General features: G+C 32.5%; 1 protein-coding gene across 1 annotated transcript; it reads right to left on the bottom strand.

The window, feature by feature from the left end:
• Nucleotides 1-249: 249 nt before the first annotated feature.
• On the bottom strand, nucleotides 250-1,497 carry LOC124924692 (CASP-like protein 5A1). Its single transcript, XM_047464692.1, has 4 exons — nucleotides 1,364-1,497; nucleotides 1,104-1,236; nucleotides 919-1,002; nucleotides 250-369 (listed from the first exon to the last, which is right to left on the bottom strand). Exons 1-4 carry the CDS (start codon nucleotides 1,495-1,497, stop codon nucleotides 250-252), a joined length of 471 nt encoding a protein of 156 aa, XP_047320648.1.
• Nucleotides 1,498-19,026: the final 17,529 nt, after the last annotated feature.

The following is a 19,026-nucleotide window of genomic DNA, read 5'->3' as shown; positions in this document are numbered from 1 at the left end:
TTAAGCTGACCTAATAGTCGTCAGATCACAATCCCATAATCTTGGAGGAAAACTCTACACAGGTGCATATCCCTACAGGGGCCTCTGACCCACTCCTTATTACCCCCATTAAAACATAGATTGGGACAAATATACAGAAGGTAAGTCTAACTCATAGGTTTGTGACAAAAAATCTAAGCAGCTTGGCCCAGCAAAGCTAAGAACAAAGGTATTTCTGTGTAAAACAAATGATAAGCATAAAACAGAAATCTAAACTATCACATCTGTAAGCAAGAGAAGATCAAAGTATTCATCAAAACTGGCATTATTTCTTTTATTTAGAGTCTTGGGAGTATTTACTACTATGGTCTTCCACACATGCAATGCAGCCTTGACCAACAGAAATTGGCATAAACACAAACATAACTGTAAAAACTATTTGGTACAGAAGGATTACACCATAAAATGTATTCAATCTCGAAGAAATGTCATATAAATCTCACATTAGCACACATAAGTTAATCAAGTTTTAATTGAAGCAATTAATAATGCCTCAAAGCCTTTAATTACCTGTCGTACTGTTATACTGATATCCATTCGAACCATATAAAGAGCAGCAAGGACTTAAAGAGGAAGGTTATATAGATACTATTAGTTACCATGTTATTGTACTGAAGTTAGTTTCATTGACCAGACCAGTTTTCTCATAGACAGACATATTAGTAAATCTTGGTAATATAGGATTGTCATTTTCTATCATAAAATTGTTTATATACAAAAGTGGTTATGTGCAAAAAAAGAGTTCAAGGAAACGAGGGACGACTACACTAAAGAAGCGAGACACCAGAAGTTACCGACAAACGATAAAAATGAGAACAACCAACTGATGAATGAGATACTAATGAAACATGTTAAGGGTACACAGGGATTGGGATTTACCCAACACGTCTCAAGTTCGTGCTGAATAAGGAACATGACTCCTGCGCACCCACTAGATGCAGCAAAGAGAATAGACGATGTCGCCTGTAGAAACAAAAACAAAAAACATTATAATCAATCAACATATGATCCGTCTATGATGGGAACTTCCAAAAATAATAATAACTATAGTTTTAAATACATACCCCATCACCAACAGCGAAGAGTGTCAAAATGGAAAAATTCATCAGCCTACGTCTGACCAACATGGCAAAGATATCCATCCCCGCCATGCACAGACTCCACAGACACTGGATAATGACCGATACCATGAGGAATCTAGTGCCACAAACAAAACAACACATAACACAACACAACTAAAGTCAGATAAGACAATGAAAAGCAAATGTGAAACCTATTAAAATACAATCTAGGGATGACATAAAAGTATAAAATATTGTTTAACCTGAATGAACTGACGTCCATGGGAAAATCCCTAGTGGTAGCCATGACACATAGGGCTATTCCGGCGAAGACAAACTGAATGATACGGAGAAGAAGGCTGCCTTTTGTTCCAGGCATACCCTGTATGTCAGTCATCCTCGACATGTCATCCACAGGAGCCGGTATCGGTCCCACCACAGGGTACACGTCTGGCAGGCTGATATCCATCTCTACGAGTTAAGAAATAAAAGGTAACAAGTAAAGTTATATTTAAAAAGATCAAAGTGTTGGGATACCGGGAGATGAAGTATCCATTAATTCAAGAACAACGGCAACATCGAATAATTGCGGAAACGAAAGAAAACAAACTAAAGAACGCATACACAATATTTATAGTGGTTCGGCCAAAACAGGCCTACATCCACTTTGAAGCACAAGAGGCTCTCAACTTTATTATCAAGAATGTTATAGGAGTATTACAATGCTTCTCTCTTAATGAAACCTCACACAACTCACAAGGAAGCAAATTGTATCTTCACACAACTCACAACATATGGAATAGTATTACAATGCTTCTCTCTTAATGAAACCTCACACAACTCACAACATATGGAATGTATCTTCACAAATTGTGGAAGTACCTAATCATAGGTATCTAGGGAGTGATGAGAAAGGAGTTGAAGAAACATATATTTTCTTCCTAACACCTTCCTTCGTCTTGATTCGCCTCCCTATCTCTGTCTTCTTCCTTTTCAAAATTAGATATTTGTCGAAAACTAAGGACACTCAAAACGAACTTACATCGCCTACTCCTCAAAAGAAGATACCAATCGAAAGCCGAGAAGACCAAGACAAACTTTCATCGTCTACTTCTTCAAAATCAGATATCTATCGAAACTGAGAATATCCAAGACGAACATCGATCGTCTACTTTCTCAAAACAAGATATTGATCGAAGTTGAGAAGACCCAAGACAATCTTCTATCGTCTAAATTTTCAAAATCATATATCTGTCGAAAACCGAGGACACCCTAGACAAACATACAACGTTTACTTCCTCAAAATAAGATATTGATCGAAAGTGGAGAAGACCTAAGACAAACTTACATCTTCTAAATAATTAGGTATCCAACAACATCTCTTTACTCAAGCTCAAGATCTAGCAAAACAGTTGGCACTCATCTTGCCTTGAACTTTGCACACTCAACCAACTTGAATCGCATACTTCTCTAATTGTCTTCAATTGTTTTCACCATGATTCATAGTTTCTTCGAAAGAAATTGCGAATGTCCTTCCATTTGAATTGATAGAGCCTCTCATCTAGCCCCTTTTCATGACAAGGAATCACATTCAAGGTCTCATTCATCTTCTCGCATCAGATGCCAATTCAATGATCTCATTTGACTTCAAATTGACCGAGCCTCTCATCTAGCCCCGTTTTATGACTAGGAATCTCATTCAAGGTCTTCTTCATCTTCTCACATTGAAAGATAATGTAATGATTTCTTCTTGGTTCGTTAGAAAGTTGTTTAATGATGTCTCCACCTAAATTTAAAAGTGTCTTTCATTGAGATATCAGGGGATGAAGTATCCCTTAATTCAAGAACAACGACAACATCGAATAATTGCGGAAACGAAAGAAAACAAACTAAAAAACGCATACACAATATTTATAGTGGTTCGGCCAAAACAGGCCTACATCCACTTTGAAGCACAAGAGGCTCTCAACTTTATTATCAAGAATATTATAGGAGTATTACAATGATTCTCTTTTAATGAAACTTCACACACAACTCACAAGGAAGAAATGCTCTCAAGGCAAAGACTTAGCTTTCTAAAGTGCCCGACTGCACCTTTAAATAAGCCTCAATTAGGTTAATATCAATATCTTGTGCAAATCTCTCAAATAGCTTCCAAAATATTCTTATCATATTTCCTAAGTGTATTTCCATAACAAAAGATCTACTTTCCTTTTGTGTTAATTTTATTTCTTAATATCAAAATTATACACCAAAATATATATTTTTCTTTTGTTGAATATACCATTTCCTTGTATTAAGATTGTGTATCATGAATATATCATATTTGTAATATTTGTAAATCTAATCTCAACACAAAGTAATAGTAATATATAGCAGAAAAATGTCTTCAATTCAATTGTATCACTTCATCTTATAATGTATGTTTTAAAGCATATCAAATACCACTACCAATTATTATTGTTGGTGTTGTATTGTGGGTGTTTTATGGTTTGCTTTTAAAAGATGACTGTGTTGATAGTTTGACTTGACTTTAATAGTAAGCATGATCTTAATTTGATACTTAATTTCTCTCCATAATGACATTAATTTTGTCTCTGATGGTAATGACTCGGCAGGGAACTCCTAATGTCAATAATGAGTTAGATATAATCGTATAAAGATTTACTTACTATCTATTATTTTGTTGTTTCTCTCATATGTATGCACTGCACTGCACTAGATATGTTGGTTGACCAATTTTATAGAGACAACAGACTAATTCATTATTCATGTCCAAATAAAACATACATAAGATAGATAGATTGATAGCTAGCTGTCCAAATAAAATTAACCATATTCACATAATAGTACATACAAAGACTTCCTAAATGTTATATCTTGATCCAAATTTGTTTTCAAATAATCTTCAACTAATAATAAGTAACCCAACAACACAAGTAGAAGATAAATACCCGGTAATATCCAGAGCAGGATGAGAGACGAGAAGGCGGTCAGAATCCATCCAATCCAATAAACGTCAGTGCAATGTAGCTCTAGAACATCCTTACATCCGACTTATGAGCGGGTTCATGGATGTAAAGGTCCATAATATCAGCCGATATGGACGCTGCTCCGAGCGATCCCAATAATGTGATCTTCAAAATACAATAAAATTACAACAAGTCAAGTTATTAATTTCAAATGAAATGAAAATAGGAGTAATTACTAGGTTCTATATATATAGATAGAGTACTTACACACTCTACAACGACACTAATGGACACCGAAAGGCGACTGTGGAAACGAGTCTCCTTCCAGAACGACCATGCGTCTGCAACAGTCATCACGGCGCTCCACATTATTTGCCAAACGGTCGGAACAATCATATATCTGCACACGTTGCTAGCTAGAATTAGTTAAACAAATAAATTTTTTATATATGTTTCCATGCCATGCCAGCAAATTAACTGTATCCATTGAAATTTCCAAACAGTTGAAACAGGTGTGCTACTACTACTACTGGGTTTATACAGCAATTCTGTGTCCCACAACATAAAACGGTGTCTTGGATTATAAGTAACATCATCTTTTTTCTCTTTCTGAAAATAAAAAAAAAATACTCAAAACATTTTACATCCGTCAAGGAAGAAGACTTGGATTATAAGTAACATGCAAGATTCACATTTTTTCTGCTTCTTCTTCGTCGAGAATAGACTATGATGATCCGGTTGAAGAAATCTCGTATAATTTCTGAATTTGTTAAGAAGATTACATAGATAATGAATGTAAACTTACCTTATAAAAGAGAATTGGATTTTACCAATTGTTAACTTGAAGACAATTAATGAGGCTATACCCACCACTAATTGGAATAGCCTAAGAAATATCGATGTGCGGGTGCCGGGAAATTCCTTCATTCTTCTCGATCTGCTCAAATGTATACCAGTTGTTTTGGTAAGAATAAACTAATTAAATTATTAATACAGAAAACAAAAAGCATTTAATTTTCCGCCATTAAATCTCCCACCTTTCTTCACTCTCACTTCCAAGCTCTGTTTCCTCTATTGTGCTTTCACTTTATTATCTTTATAAATTATTCTAAAGCAGCTTCATCTTCAATCTCCATAAGCCTTTAATATTGTAATTTCTTTAATTAAAAACAATGATTAACATAGTAATTTCTATATGCCTGTGTATACAAATGCATTAAAATAACAACTTAGGGGAAGAATAAACAACACAACTGTATATTTGATACACAAGATATTGACTAACATGGATGCTGCTGGTTTCCTTGATGAATTAGCTAGATGTTTGTACCCTGGATAGGAATAACAAAAATTGCAGACAAGATATAAACAATGTCTAGTGTTTCAAGGAATGCAAAAGATATACAAAAAAAAAGAAAAAGAAACTGAAGTTCGTATAATTTTCTAAAATTAGATGTTTGTACCCTGATAGGAATAACAGAAATTGCAGACAAGATATGAACAATGTCTAGTGTTTCAAGGAATGCAAAAGAGATACAAAAAAAGAAAAGAAAAAATTGAAGTTGGTGTAATTTTCTAAAATTAGATGGATAATGCATCTATACATATAGCATTTCTGAGTGTGTTCAGAAACTAAATTTTTTTTTTTGATGAAAACTCCTTATACATCGTCAATAGTTTCATGCAAATTATAACTAAAATATCTTTCAATTTTTTTAAATCTTAAATACAAAGGACATTTTAGTCATTTAACTCGCAGTATTTTTTTTCTTTCAAAAAATACGATTCTTTGGAAGAAAAAATAAACTCTATCAAACAAGCTCTATTTTTGTAGAACAAAAATTGAGTTGTATTTTAATCCCAGTGAGAAATTGTCAAATTTGTAGTTAAACTAAAAAAGGGTAGTAGATCACAATTTCATTTAACAAATGGAAGTAATTGCCTGATCATGATCCCAATTTTTTAGAACATGCATATTTTGTTTGGTACAAAAAAACTGCAAGTTGTATTTTAAGATGGATCGCAAATGGTGGCCAGATGACAAACAAAATTTGAGTTAGATGAGATCACATATCAAAACTCAAAACTCTATGTACCAAAAGGGTTTCAATTGTTTCAAAGTTAGAAGGAACATGAAGTTGCATAAAGTTGTCAATGAGATACACGATTTTCAATTGAACCACACAAAATGAACATGAGTAATGGAACATGGACAAGAATGATTTTTCATAGAGGATGTGTCAACAAGAAACTAATAGCCACAAAGCAAACATGGTTTAAGTTTAATGAACATTTACCTAGTACTTTTTATTTTCAACTCATCAGCATCAGCTTCATCACTTGAATTTCCATTTAAGAAAAAATCATCATCACTCACATCCACAATTCCATCATCCTCACCTCCCGTTTCTGAAAAAAAGAATAATCAAGATAAAAGCATAAATGGATTAACATAGCCAATCTGCTTCGAAGAAAAAAATAAAAATAAAGACAAAGCAGTTATTCTTTATCTTTATCAACATCAATATATTTAATTATTTTGCCGAAGCAAAAACCACAACTTAATTACAAATGGACAGCCAACCTATGGTTAACAAAGTTCTTTTACACTAACTTTAAACCTTCAAGTTCCTACTTTGGATTTTAAAAGTCGTTTTTTAGACGCTCTAACTATATTACTGAATTAAGCGAGACGTTTAGCTTAACTTGAGTTGAATCTAAATAATCAAGTAATTTTAAATAAAAATATCAAATTAATTTAATTCACATAAGCACTTATTTAGATTATGTGATAAATTGTGCTATCAAACAACGCCTAATTTTAGTTTCCAAACCATCTATTTATCTGGACAGATCCAAATACAAAGAAAAAAAGTGCTTTCAAATGAGGCCAATTCAGATGTGTTCTTCCAAAAGATTTATACAAAAGGAAAAGAAACATTAACATACTTCTAGATCAGAATCCATATCGTTGCAAATTATAGTATTTTTTTGTTGTTGTACTTTTATAAATATTTTAACATGAAAAATAAGTTAAGTTCTGACTAGGTAGGTTTTATTGACTTTTAGGATACAACCGTGAACAATTATCTAGCAAGTATGTAATCATCTTCATGGATGCAGTGTACAAAGGATTTTATAAATTTCTATCCTTATTTCTTTTTGTTTGTCAACATCCATTATAATCTTGATATTGTATGCTATAATTGTTTAAGTTTTATATTCTCTCACATTTTTAAACTAAGTCTTTGAATGCTCTCTTTTTCTAATAAAATGTTGACCTTTTTAAAAAAAAGGCTCGAAAGAACATGGAAATGATATGGGGAAGGACATAGGCAGTTCCAATAGAGATGTAATGTCTTTATTAGAAGCTATTGCCTCAAAGAATAAGAAGCATAATATTTTAAACCTAACAAATTTAGAAATTTGTGCAGAAAGAACGATGTTCTGCAATGTGTTCGAGCAAACTCGCATCTTAGCTAATTTATAATTTTCTTGTTCAAATTGCTAGGCTTATTTAACATGAATTTCCACAGAAGAAGTGTCTCGAGAATTAATGGGCTACTTCAATAAGAAACTAGAATTGTCAAGGATGAAAGCAAACATACACCTGGAAGAAGGCATTAATGTGCTCTTCTTTTTGAGAATCTTCAATTTCCATGAGTGTCATCTTCATATGTTTTCCACGCCATGAGCTTGCATGAATACAAGATTTGCGATATGAAACAAATTATCAAGCCCAAGGAACTTGAATGTTTTATCTTGCACATCCTCACAACAAATCAGTTAGATTCAAACCCATGAACCCACGGAACAACATCATCACATACCATTTTAACTTAAATCCACGGAGTTATCAGTTGATTTCAAGTCGTATTAAGCCTACCATTACATGAGCTAATAACATCCTATAAGAACTAGCTTATAGAGGAGAAACGAAGATATTCGACCATTTTTGAAGAAAAAACAACGAAGCATTGAAATTGAGTTAATGATTCAACGAAAAGAAATGCTTACCTCGGATGATTTGATGGATTGCAGAAGGCTTTGCAAAGTATCCGCTGCCATTGCTCACTCCTTCAACTCAATCGTCTCTCACTCTCACAATAGTTTTACCTTTTGTCTAAGATCTTCCTCCCGCCATTTACAAAAATAAAATTTATTCACATGAACTCTTAACATGACGAATATACCCACAAACTTTTACGATAAGTTAGAAAATTCCTAATTTATTTTCCAAGGTTACACACGTGTTATGCTACGGAATCTCCCAAGGTTACGAAGTCACGATAACATTTTAACTTGCTAAATATAAAAGAAAACGGAATTAACATAGCTAAGCAAAATAAAAAATAATTAACAATAAACATAATCATCTATTTATGTCTAGATATTATAAAATAAACACCTTTTGAACTTGATTGTAAATAGGCTTCTCTCATCCATCAGAATATGAACTTTCTTTTTGTATGTTAATTATAATTTATAATTTATAATGACATTAAAAGTATGTTCTTATATTTAATTATGAGTATTCTTTAAATAAACGAAAAATTAGTTGCAAAATAGGAAATAATAAACAAATAAGAAAAAACCTAAATTTTCAAACCGGCCCAATTAATTATAATGACATTCAAAATTAGTTGGGTTCATCATATTATTAACATATCGTTTTTAATAAAAAATTATAATGACATTCAAAAAAGTAAATTATACCTTGCAGTTAAAATTTAATTATTTATGAGTATGCTATAAATTAATTACCAGTTGTAAAACGAGAAATATTAATAAAAACTATGTAAAGGGAGACTCAAATTTCAATTTCGGCACAACCGCCATCCTTTTGAAGCTCGAGCCACCCCGGGATTTATATTGACAAGTGTCATTCGAAACGTGCTAAGCTACGGAATCTCCTAGAGTTACGAAGGCCCAATAACATTTTAACGTGCTGAATATAAAAAAAACGGACTAACATAATTAAGCAAAATAAAAAATAATTAACAATAAACATTATGACCCAATGTCTCCAAATTATAAAATAAACACCTTTTGGGCTTGATTGTATGTGGGCTTCTCTCGCCCATCAGAATATTAACTTTTTTTTATATTAATTATAATGACATTAAAATTAAGTTATTATATTTAATTTTGAATATTCTTTAAACAAACGAAAAAAATAGTTAGAAAATAAGAAATAATAAACAAACAAGAAAAAACCCAAATTTTTCAAATTGGCCCAATTAATTGTCAAAGGCCCGACGTTCAATTTTAAATTCAAACATGTCTTTGGGTTGGGTCATATATGGTAACTCTCGGCTCATTTTTTATATAAAATTATAATGACATTCAAAATTAAATTCTACATTACAGTCCAAATTTAATTATTTATAAGTATTTTATAAATTAATTACCAGTTGTAAAACGAAAAATATTAATAAAAACTATGTAAAGGGAGACTCAAATTTCAATTTCGGCCACTTAATAGTCATAAACCTAACTGTCATCCTTTTGAATCTCGAGCCACCCCGGGTTTCATATTGCCAAGTGTCATTCGACATGTGCTAAGCTACGGAATCTCCTTGGGTTACGAAGGCCCAATAACATTTTAACGTGCTGAATATAAAAAAAACGGACTAACAGAACTAAGCGAAATAAAAAATAATTAACCATAAACATTATGACCCATTTATGTCTACAAATTATAAAATAAACACCTTTTGGGCTTGATTGTATGTGGGCTTCGCCCATCAGAATATTAACTTTCTTTTTGTATGTTAATTATAATGACATTAAAATTAAATTACTATATTTAATTATGAGTATTCTTTAAACAAACGAAAAATTAGTTGGAAAGTAGGAAATAATAAACAAACAAGAAAAAACCTAAATTTTCAAACCGGCCCAATTAATTGTTAAAGGCCCAACGTTCAATTTTAAACTCAAACACATCTTTGGGCTGGGTCATATATGGTAACTCTCGGCTCATCATATTATTAACATATCATTTTTAATATAAAATTATAATTACATTCAAAAAGTAAATTATACCTTACAGTCAAAATTTAATTATTTATGTGTATGCTCTAAATTAATTACCAGTTGTAAAACGAGAAATATTAATAAAAACTATGAAAGGGGAGACTCAAATTTCAATTTCGGCACTCTTTATCATTATAAACCCAACCTCCATTGTTTTGAAGCTCGAGCCACCCCGGGTTTTATATTGCCTAGTGTCATTCAACACGTGCTAAGCTACAGAATCTCGTAGGGTTACGATAGCCCAATAACATTTTAACGTGCTGAATATAAAAAAAAAGACTATCCGAACTAAGCGAAATAAAAAATAATTAACCATAAACATTATGACCCATTTATGTGGGCTTCTCTCGCCCATCAGAATATTAACTTTCTTTTTGTATGTTAGTTATAATGACATTAAAATTAAGTTACTATATTTAATTATGAGTATTCTTTAAACAAATGAAAAATTAGTTGGAAAATAAGAAATAATAAACAAACGAGAAAAAACCCAAATTTTCAAATTGGCCCAATTAATTGTCAAAGGCCCGACGTTCAATTTTAAACTCAAACATGTCTTTGGGTTGGGTCATATATGGTAACTCTCGGCTCATTTTTTATATAAAATTATAATGACATTCAAAATTAAATTCTACATTACAGTCCAAATTTAATTATTTATAAGTATTTTATAAATTAATTACCAGTTGTAAAACGAAAAATATTAATAAAAACTATGTAAAGGGAGACTCAAATTTCAATTTCGGCCACTTAATAGTCATAAACCTAACTGTCATCCTTTTGAATCTCGAGCCACCCCGGGTTTCATATTGCCAAGTGTCATTCGACACGTGCTAAGCTACGGAATCTCCTAGGGTTACGAAGGCCCAATAACATTTTAACGTGCTGAATATAAAAAAACGGACTAATAGAACTAAGCGAAATAAAAAATAATTAACCATAAACATTATGACCCATTTATGTCTACAAATTAAAAAATAAACACCTTTTGGGCTTGATTGTATGTGGGCTTCGCCCATCAGAATATTAACTTTCTTTTTGTATGTTAATTATAATGACATTAAAATTAAATTACTATATTTAATTATGAGTATTCTTTAAACAAACGAAAAATTAGTTGGAAAATAGGAAATAATAAACAAACAAGAAAAAACCTAAATTTTCAAACCGGCCCAATCAATTGTTAAAAGCCCAACGTTCAATTTTAAACTCAAACACATCTTTGAGCTGGGTCATATATGGTAACTCTCGGCTCATCATATTATTAACATATCATTTTTAATATAAAATTATAATTACATTCAAAAAGTAAATTATACCTTGCACTCAAAATTTAATTATTTATGTGTATGCTCTAAATTAATTACCAGTTGTAAAACGAGAAATATTAATAAAAACTATGAAAGGGGAGACTCAAATTTCAATTTCGGCACTCTTTATCATTATAAACCCAACCTCCATTGTTTTGAAGCTCGAGCCACCCCGGGTTTTATATTGCCTAGTGTCATTCGACACGTGCTAAGCTACAGAATCTCCTAGGATTACGAAGGCCCAATAACATTTTAACGTGCTGAATATAAAAAAAAACATACTAACCGAACTAAGCGAAATAAAAAATAATTAACCATAAACATTATGACCCATTTATGTGGGCTTCTCTCGCCCATCAGAATATTAACTTTCTTTTTGTATGTTAGTTATAATGACATTAAAATTAAGTTACTATATTTAATTATGAGTATTCTTTAAACAAATGAAAAATTAGTTGGAAAATAAGAAATAATAAACAAACGAGAAAAAACCCAAATTTTCAAATTGGCCCAATTAATTGTCAAAGGCCCGACGTTCAATTTTAAACTCAAACATATCTTTGGGTTGGGTCATATATGGGTAACTCTGCTCATCAGATTATTAACATATCATTTTTATATAAAATTATAATGACATTCAAAATTAAATTATACATTACAGTCAAAATTTAATTGTTTATGAGTATTCTCTAAATTAATTACCAGTTGTAAAACGAAAAATATTAAAAAAATTATGTAAGGGGAGACTCAAATTTCAATTTCGGCCACCTTAATCATCATAAACCTAACTGCCATCTTTTTGAATCTCTAGCCACCCCGAGTTTCATATTGACAGGTGTCATTCGACACATGCTAAGCTACGGGATCTCCCGGTAGTTTTGAAGGCCCAATACTATTTTAACGTGCTAAATAAATAAAAAAACCAGGACTATCAGAACTGTTTATGTCTCATTTATGTCTACAAATTATTAAATAAACACTTTTTTGGGCTTGGTTGTATGTTAGTTTCTCTCTCAAATCAGAATATTAACCATCTTTTTTATGTTAATTATAATCACATTATAAGTAAGTTATTATATTTATATTTAATTATGAGTAGTAAAAACTTAATTATTTATGAATATTTTCTTAATTAATTATCTGTTGTAAAACAATGTACTTACCTCGTACCAACGATGAGAATATCTTGCAAGAGCGAGATGAACAAGAAGGGATATACCAGTTGCTTGCCTCCCTCGATCCGAGTTGGGACGCCATCCGTGCTCAAATCCTCATGACGTCTACTCTTCCAGATTTCGATGATGTTGTCTCAAGGCTACAACAAGAGGAGACACGGAGAAGCACCATGGGAGGTGAGGGGCAAATAACAGGTGAAAATCAAGCATTTTTTGGTCACAAATCCCAAAATTTTCAACAAACCAGCAATCTCTTCTGTAATCATTGTAAAAAACAGGGTCATGCTAAGGAGTTTTGCTTCAAACTCTATCCTCATCTTCGTGCGGCAAAGAAGAATGGCGAAGAAAAAGGTAGAAATTTTAATGGGATAAACCCGAAAGGATTTCTCGCTCAAAACAATGGAGGAGAAAGCAATGATCAAATGGGCTGGAATACTAGGCCAACTACTGGACAACACAACTTTAACATATCAGTAGGGTCAAACAATCAAACAGATTTCAATAATATTTTTGATCAGTTTACCAAATTTATGCAAACACAAGAGGCTCGGTCCACATCCAAAGTGGACTCAGGTATTTTTTCAAAATATTTTACATATTTTTGCAAAAATCCTAATTATTGGGTAGTTGATTCAGGAGCCTCAGATCATATGACTGGAAATAAAAATAATTTTTTGGATTTTTCCATTAAAAATTCACAACAAAGTGTTAAAACAGCTAATGATTCAAATATGCCTATCTTAGGAACTGGGTCTATCAGAGTATTTTCAAAAAATGTTGATAATGTTTTTTATGTTCCACAATTATCTCCTAACTTATTATCTGTTAGCAAAATAACTAAAGATCTTAAATGTCTTGTTATTTTTTCTAATGAATGTGTTGTGTTTCAGGACAAGTTGACAGGAATGAAGATTGGTGAAGGACAACTTGTCAACGATATTTATATTATTGATCTTTCTAGATGTGCTTTCAATTCATACACTAATTTTGAGCAAGATTTATGGCATCAAAGACTAGGACATCCTTCTAATAAAGTTGTAAAACATCTTTTTCGAATAGATAATTTTTGTTCAAATTGTGATATTTGTCAATTTTCAAAACAAACCAAACTTTCTTTTCCCATCTCTACAAATAAAACCAAATCTCCTCTCGAATTGATACATTCAGATGTATGGGGTCCTGCACCTATCGATTCGTATAATAATTTTAGATATTATGTTAACTTCATCGATGATTTCTCACGAACAACTTGGATTTATCTTTTAACTTCAAAGGTGGAAGTGTATGAAAATTTTTTGGAATTTAATTCATTTGCAGAAAATCATTTTAATGCCACAATTAAAAACTTTCGATCTGATAATGGTACTGAATACATTAACTCAAAATTTTCAAACTTCTTTAAATCAAAGGGCATTGTTCATCAAAAAAACTTGTCTTCATACACCTGCCCAAAATGGAGTTGCTGAACGAAAAAATAGACACCTTCTTGATGTAACCCGAGCTTTACTTTTCCAGTCTAATGTCCCTAAGAGATTTTGGTCTGATGCCCTTCTCGCTGCGGTTCACCTTATAAACAGAATTCCTACCTCTGTATTGAATGGAAAAGCTCTACTCAATGTCTTAAATAACAAAGAAATCTCTTACGAACATTTGCGTGTTTTCGGTTGCACATGCTTTGTTCACACTAGTCGCACCGATAAACTTAGTACAACTTTCATTAAAGCTTTGTTTCTTGGATATTCAACGACTCAGAAAGGGTACAAATGTTATGATTTTGAAACTAATAAAATTTACATATCTAGAAATGTTATATTTAGATAGCAAGAGCCATTTTTCAAAGAAAAAATTAATGATTATGATTCTTTTAACGATTTTATCCCTACTTTTAACCCTTTTACAGATGTAACTACAGGAAATGAAGCATTAAGGTCATGCTCATGCTTAGGGGAGATGAGGTACCAAGGACCAAAGATAACATGGAATCCGATATCATCTCAGGGGGAGAATTAGAGAGTTCAACCTATTCAAGAGAAAATCAGGAGTCACATGGTTCGAAAAATCCATCAGAACAAGAAAGACAACCTATTTTAGAAGAAGTTCGTGAAAACCTATCAGGATATGAGGGTGTAAGGAGATCCGTGCGTCCTAGCCGACCACCTGCACAACTTGATGACAATATTTCTTATAAGGTATCCTACCCTATTCAACAATTTTTATCTTATGAAAACATTTCTCCAACACATTTTAATTTTTTAACTTGTTTAGACAACATTGAGCCTAAAAATTTTCAAGAAGCTATTTCTAATCCTCTATGGCAACAAGCTATGTGTGAGGAACTAGAAGCACTTGAAAAAAATCATACTTGGGATATTATTGTTCCTCCTATATGAAAAAGACATGTCGGCTGTAAATGGGCACATAAAATAAAATATGATAGTAATGGTAAAATAGATAGATACAAGGCACGTCTTGTAGCAAAGGGATATACTCAAACATATGGTATAGATTATGAGGAAACATTTGCCCCCGTAGCCAAATTGAACACGGTTAGAATTCTTTTATCGATTGCCACTAATAAAAATTGGAATATTTTTCAAATGGATGTAAAAAATGCTTTTCTCCAGGGTGATTTAGAGGAGGAAGTGTATATGGATCTTCCCCCAGGTTACAAAGACAACTTGAGTTCTAAACTTGTTTGTAAACTTAATAAAGCTATATATGGATTAAAACAATATCCTCGTGCTTGGTATGCTAAATTAAGTAATGCCCTTCTTCAAAATGGATTCACAAAAAGTACGGAAGATTCCTCCCTATTTATTAAAAATTTCTCTCTTTTTGTTCTTATATATGTTGATGATATTATAATTACTGGGAGCAATGACGAAGAAATAAATAAAGTTAAAAAGTATTTACAAAAAACTTTTGATATCAAAGACTTAGGTATTCTTAAATATTTTCTTGGAGTAGAGATAGCCCATTCACAAAAAGGGTTATTCTTGTCTCAAAGAAAATATACTTTAGATTTATTAAATGAAACAGGGAAGTTGGGATTAAAGCCAACTTATACTCCAATGGACACCACTACTAAACTTAATTCTGAAGATGGTGAGTTGTTAGTGGATATTGGCAGGTATCAAATGTTAGTTGGCAAACTTATATATTTAACCGTCACTAGACCAAATATTACTTTTTCTGTTAGTGCAGTGAGCCAGTTTATGCATGCTCCACGAACAAGTCATCTAAAAACATTCGAAAGAATACTTCGATATCTCAAGGCTACTCCGGGGCAAGGAATCTGGCTTAAAAGAAATCAGTGCTTAAACATCATTGGATACTCGGATGCAGACTGGGCAGGAAGTTCTGATAGAAAATCAACCACTGAATTCTGTACATTTGTTGGCGGGAATTTAGTCACTTGGCGCAGCAAGAAGCAAAACGTGGTTGCAAGATCCAGCGCTGAAGCAGAATGCCGGGCTATGGCTACTACAGCTAGCGAACTTATTTGGATTAAGCATCTACTCCAAGATATGGGGATATCTCATAGTGAACCGATGAAAATGTATTGTGACAACCAAGCAGCACGACATATCGCATCTAATCCCGTTTTTTATGAACGAACGAAACATATTGAAATTGACTGTCACTTTATCAGGGAGAAAGTATAATCTGGCCAAATTGAAACACCTTACGTAATGAGTAAGAACCAGTTGGCCGACATCTTCACGAAGTCTCTAGATAGAACCTCCTTCGACCACATTCTTGACAAGTTAGGAGTTTTCAATCTATTCACTCCTAACTTGAGGGGGAGTGTTGGAAATAATGAATGAGTCATCATTGGGCTTGGGGAATATAAATATTTCCACCTTGGTTAATGTCTAAGTCAAACATGGGAAGTGGGGTAGTGGTTTGAGTAATGTAAAGATTCCTAGGAAAGTGTAAAGGTTTCTTGTATATTGTATATAAATAGGGCTCTCCCCCTCTCATGTAATCAACATAATAATATATAATATATTACAACTTCTCTACAGTCCCTAAGCTTCACCCGCGACTTCTTTAGGTGATAAGTAATTTTTCGATGAAGGATTTCACCCGAGAAGCTTCAAAGACTTCATCCTTGTTTTAATATACGATGATTTTCCTCGTCTTCGAAAATCAGGAATATCAGAGAACCTTAAATTTGTAGTTCATTGTAACATGACAGATTCGATGATTACAAATAGGAGATGAGAAAGAGATTAAAATATAACCAAACACGTGGATTTCTAATCTAATCTTGTACTAGCTAGTGTTTAACTTAGACATCAATCAAACATACTATATATTCAACCAAATAACAACGTAAGCTTACTAAACTAGAATTCAAATGAATATATGATCTAAATAACAAACTGATAGATGCTACACTAGTATGATAATGTTACAAATGAAGTTAAGACTTACCTTGAAGAGAAGATAGACCTAAGAAACAATGGAGAAGAATGCTTTAGCCGATTGTAAGCGTCCTCGACGTCGAAGAAGAAAATTTTCTCGCTGGAAACAATGATGTCAACGCACTCAATTTCTCTCAGGCATAGAATAGAAGATCTCTTATGATTCTCTCTCTAGAATTTAGGAAAATGATTTATAATCCAATTACTGTCCAAACAATGAGGGTGAACATGTCCAAGTAAGGCTAATTTGAGAATTTTTGGTCTTTTAACACGCAACCAATTCTATGAGTCGTACAGGCCGAGTTTTGAGTTCAGGCTGAGTCTCCTGAGTAGATAACTTGTCTAGCTATATTCTCCAACTTGAATCAGCCGGTTTCATACTTTGCAGCCCAAGTTAAAAATAAAAATAAAAAGTCAAGCCTCTTTTCTGTTTCGTCTTTAATAGCAAACTTTTATGTGCTCTAGCTAGCAAATGACTCATACCCTCAATGAGGGTGTTCTTGGGCTAGTTGGAAATGTGAGTGAGTCAGTTACAACTTTTATATTTTTTAAATAATTCAAGATAGGCCATAGGTTCATACATTTCTCGATGGAACGTCAATGACCCAAAATTGGACAATTTGGCTTGTGGGAGACCTAGCGCGGGTTGTAGAATGAACCACGAGTGCTACTTGGTATCAATAGAAATCTGAATCAATGACCTTTCCAATGAAAACTCATTTTCTTAAATGGTTGAATCGATCAAAAGTTGTGAACTTTTGAAGTTGCAAACAAATTTAGTTTTCACTAGAAGCTGAACTTGTGCACTTGCATCGTCTTGCGAGGGCATGAAAGGTCTCTTAAACATTGAATGACGATGTGAGACTAGTTCCATTCGATTGGTACATATCTCAGATTTCCACACATGGGTAGAATTCTTACTTTGAAGCACAATGGCTCAAGTTATGGATTTAAAACGGATGATATATAAATTTCAATTTAACTTTGGGCACTTTGCCTTATTTTGAAATTGCGTTGAGTTTGAAGGTTTCAAACTAGAATCGGACTGAAAAGTCTTGTAGAAGACTCTATGAGCTTTTCAAAACATCCAAATCCATCAAGTATAGAGGTTGTGGTGTTTTTTAGAATTTGATGGTTGCGATTGATCGTCCTTCAGCCGAAAGATACATAATGAAGAATATTAAATGGGTTCCTTTAAGGACAGATTTCTCTAATAAAGATGTTGACGTCATCCCGCGTATTTGACTGTTATTGGCATGGTTGACTCGCGTTGATTTTCATTGACTGAGTCTTGAAACGCCGGGGTTAACACAATTTTTTCCTTTTTGATATTTTGAGCACCTTCCTAAAATATTGCAAGAAGTAATACTATACTCAAAATTCATAATCTTTCAAACTGATTAATATGAACGTATCAATTCTTCCGAATTCTTAGTATTTTTGGACAATTGTGTTTGGATACGCAAACGAGTTTAAATAGTTATTTTTGTGCATTTTGCAAAATACCAAAAATACTTAAAATTCACGATTTGTCATTCTAATTTGAATGTGTCAGACCCTTCAAATTTTGAGTAGTTTCAAAAAGTATCGTTTAAACCGTGTTAAAATAGGCCTACCAAGACCGGTTTGTGAAACGGTTATAGTATTCTTGGTATCCCGGTCTATTAATCAAGTATGATTATCATACTAGATCGGCCATGTATATTTTAATTTCAGAGTGTAAAAATATGTTGTCCACAAACGATGAAAGCGAATACGGTGGAAACCTTAGGTTTCTATATGAAATATCATGAAATTAAAAGGGTATATCAATAAGTATTAAAGTCACAATTAAAATGGTAATTTTAAAATTAATAATAATTACCTACGAATAGTATTAGTATTATAATGAGTATAAGTTTCATTTTCATTGTTTCTCTAACATCAAAATTTTGAATGTTCTTGAGAATGAGAATTGAATATAGAATGAATTATTTGAAAAAGGGAAATTAGAGATAAGT

Source organism: Impatiens glandulifera, chromosome 2, assembly GCF_907164915.1.
Source record: "Impatiens glandulifera chromosome 2, dImpGla2.1, whole genome shotgun sequence".
Taxonomy (NCBI): Eukaryota; Viridiplantae; Streptophyta; class Magnoliopsida; order Ericales; family Balsaminaceae; genus Impatiens; species Impatiens glandulifera.
This window is presented reverse-complemented; position numbering and strand designations above follow the sequence as displayed.

Coding starts and splice junctions, on each gene's coding strand:
- LOC124924692 (XM_047464692.1), bottom strand. CDS start 1,497: ATGACTGACATACAGGGTATGCCTGGAACAAAAGGCAGCCTTCTTCTC. Junction 1,237..1,363: donor ATGGACGTCAGTTCATTCAG/GTTAAACAATAT, acceptor TTGTGGCACTAG/ATTCCTCATGGTATCGGTCA. Junction 370..918: donor ACGAACTTGAGACGTGTTGG/GTAAATCCCAAT, acceptor CTGTTGGTCAAG/GCTGCATTGCATGTGTGGAA.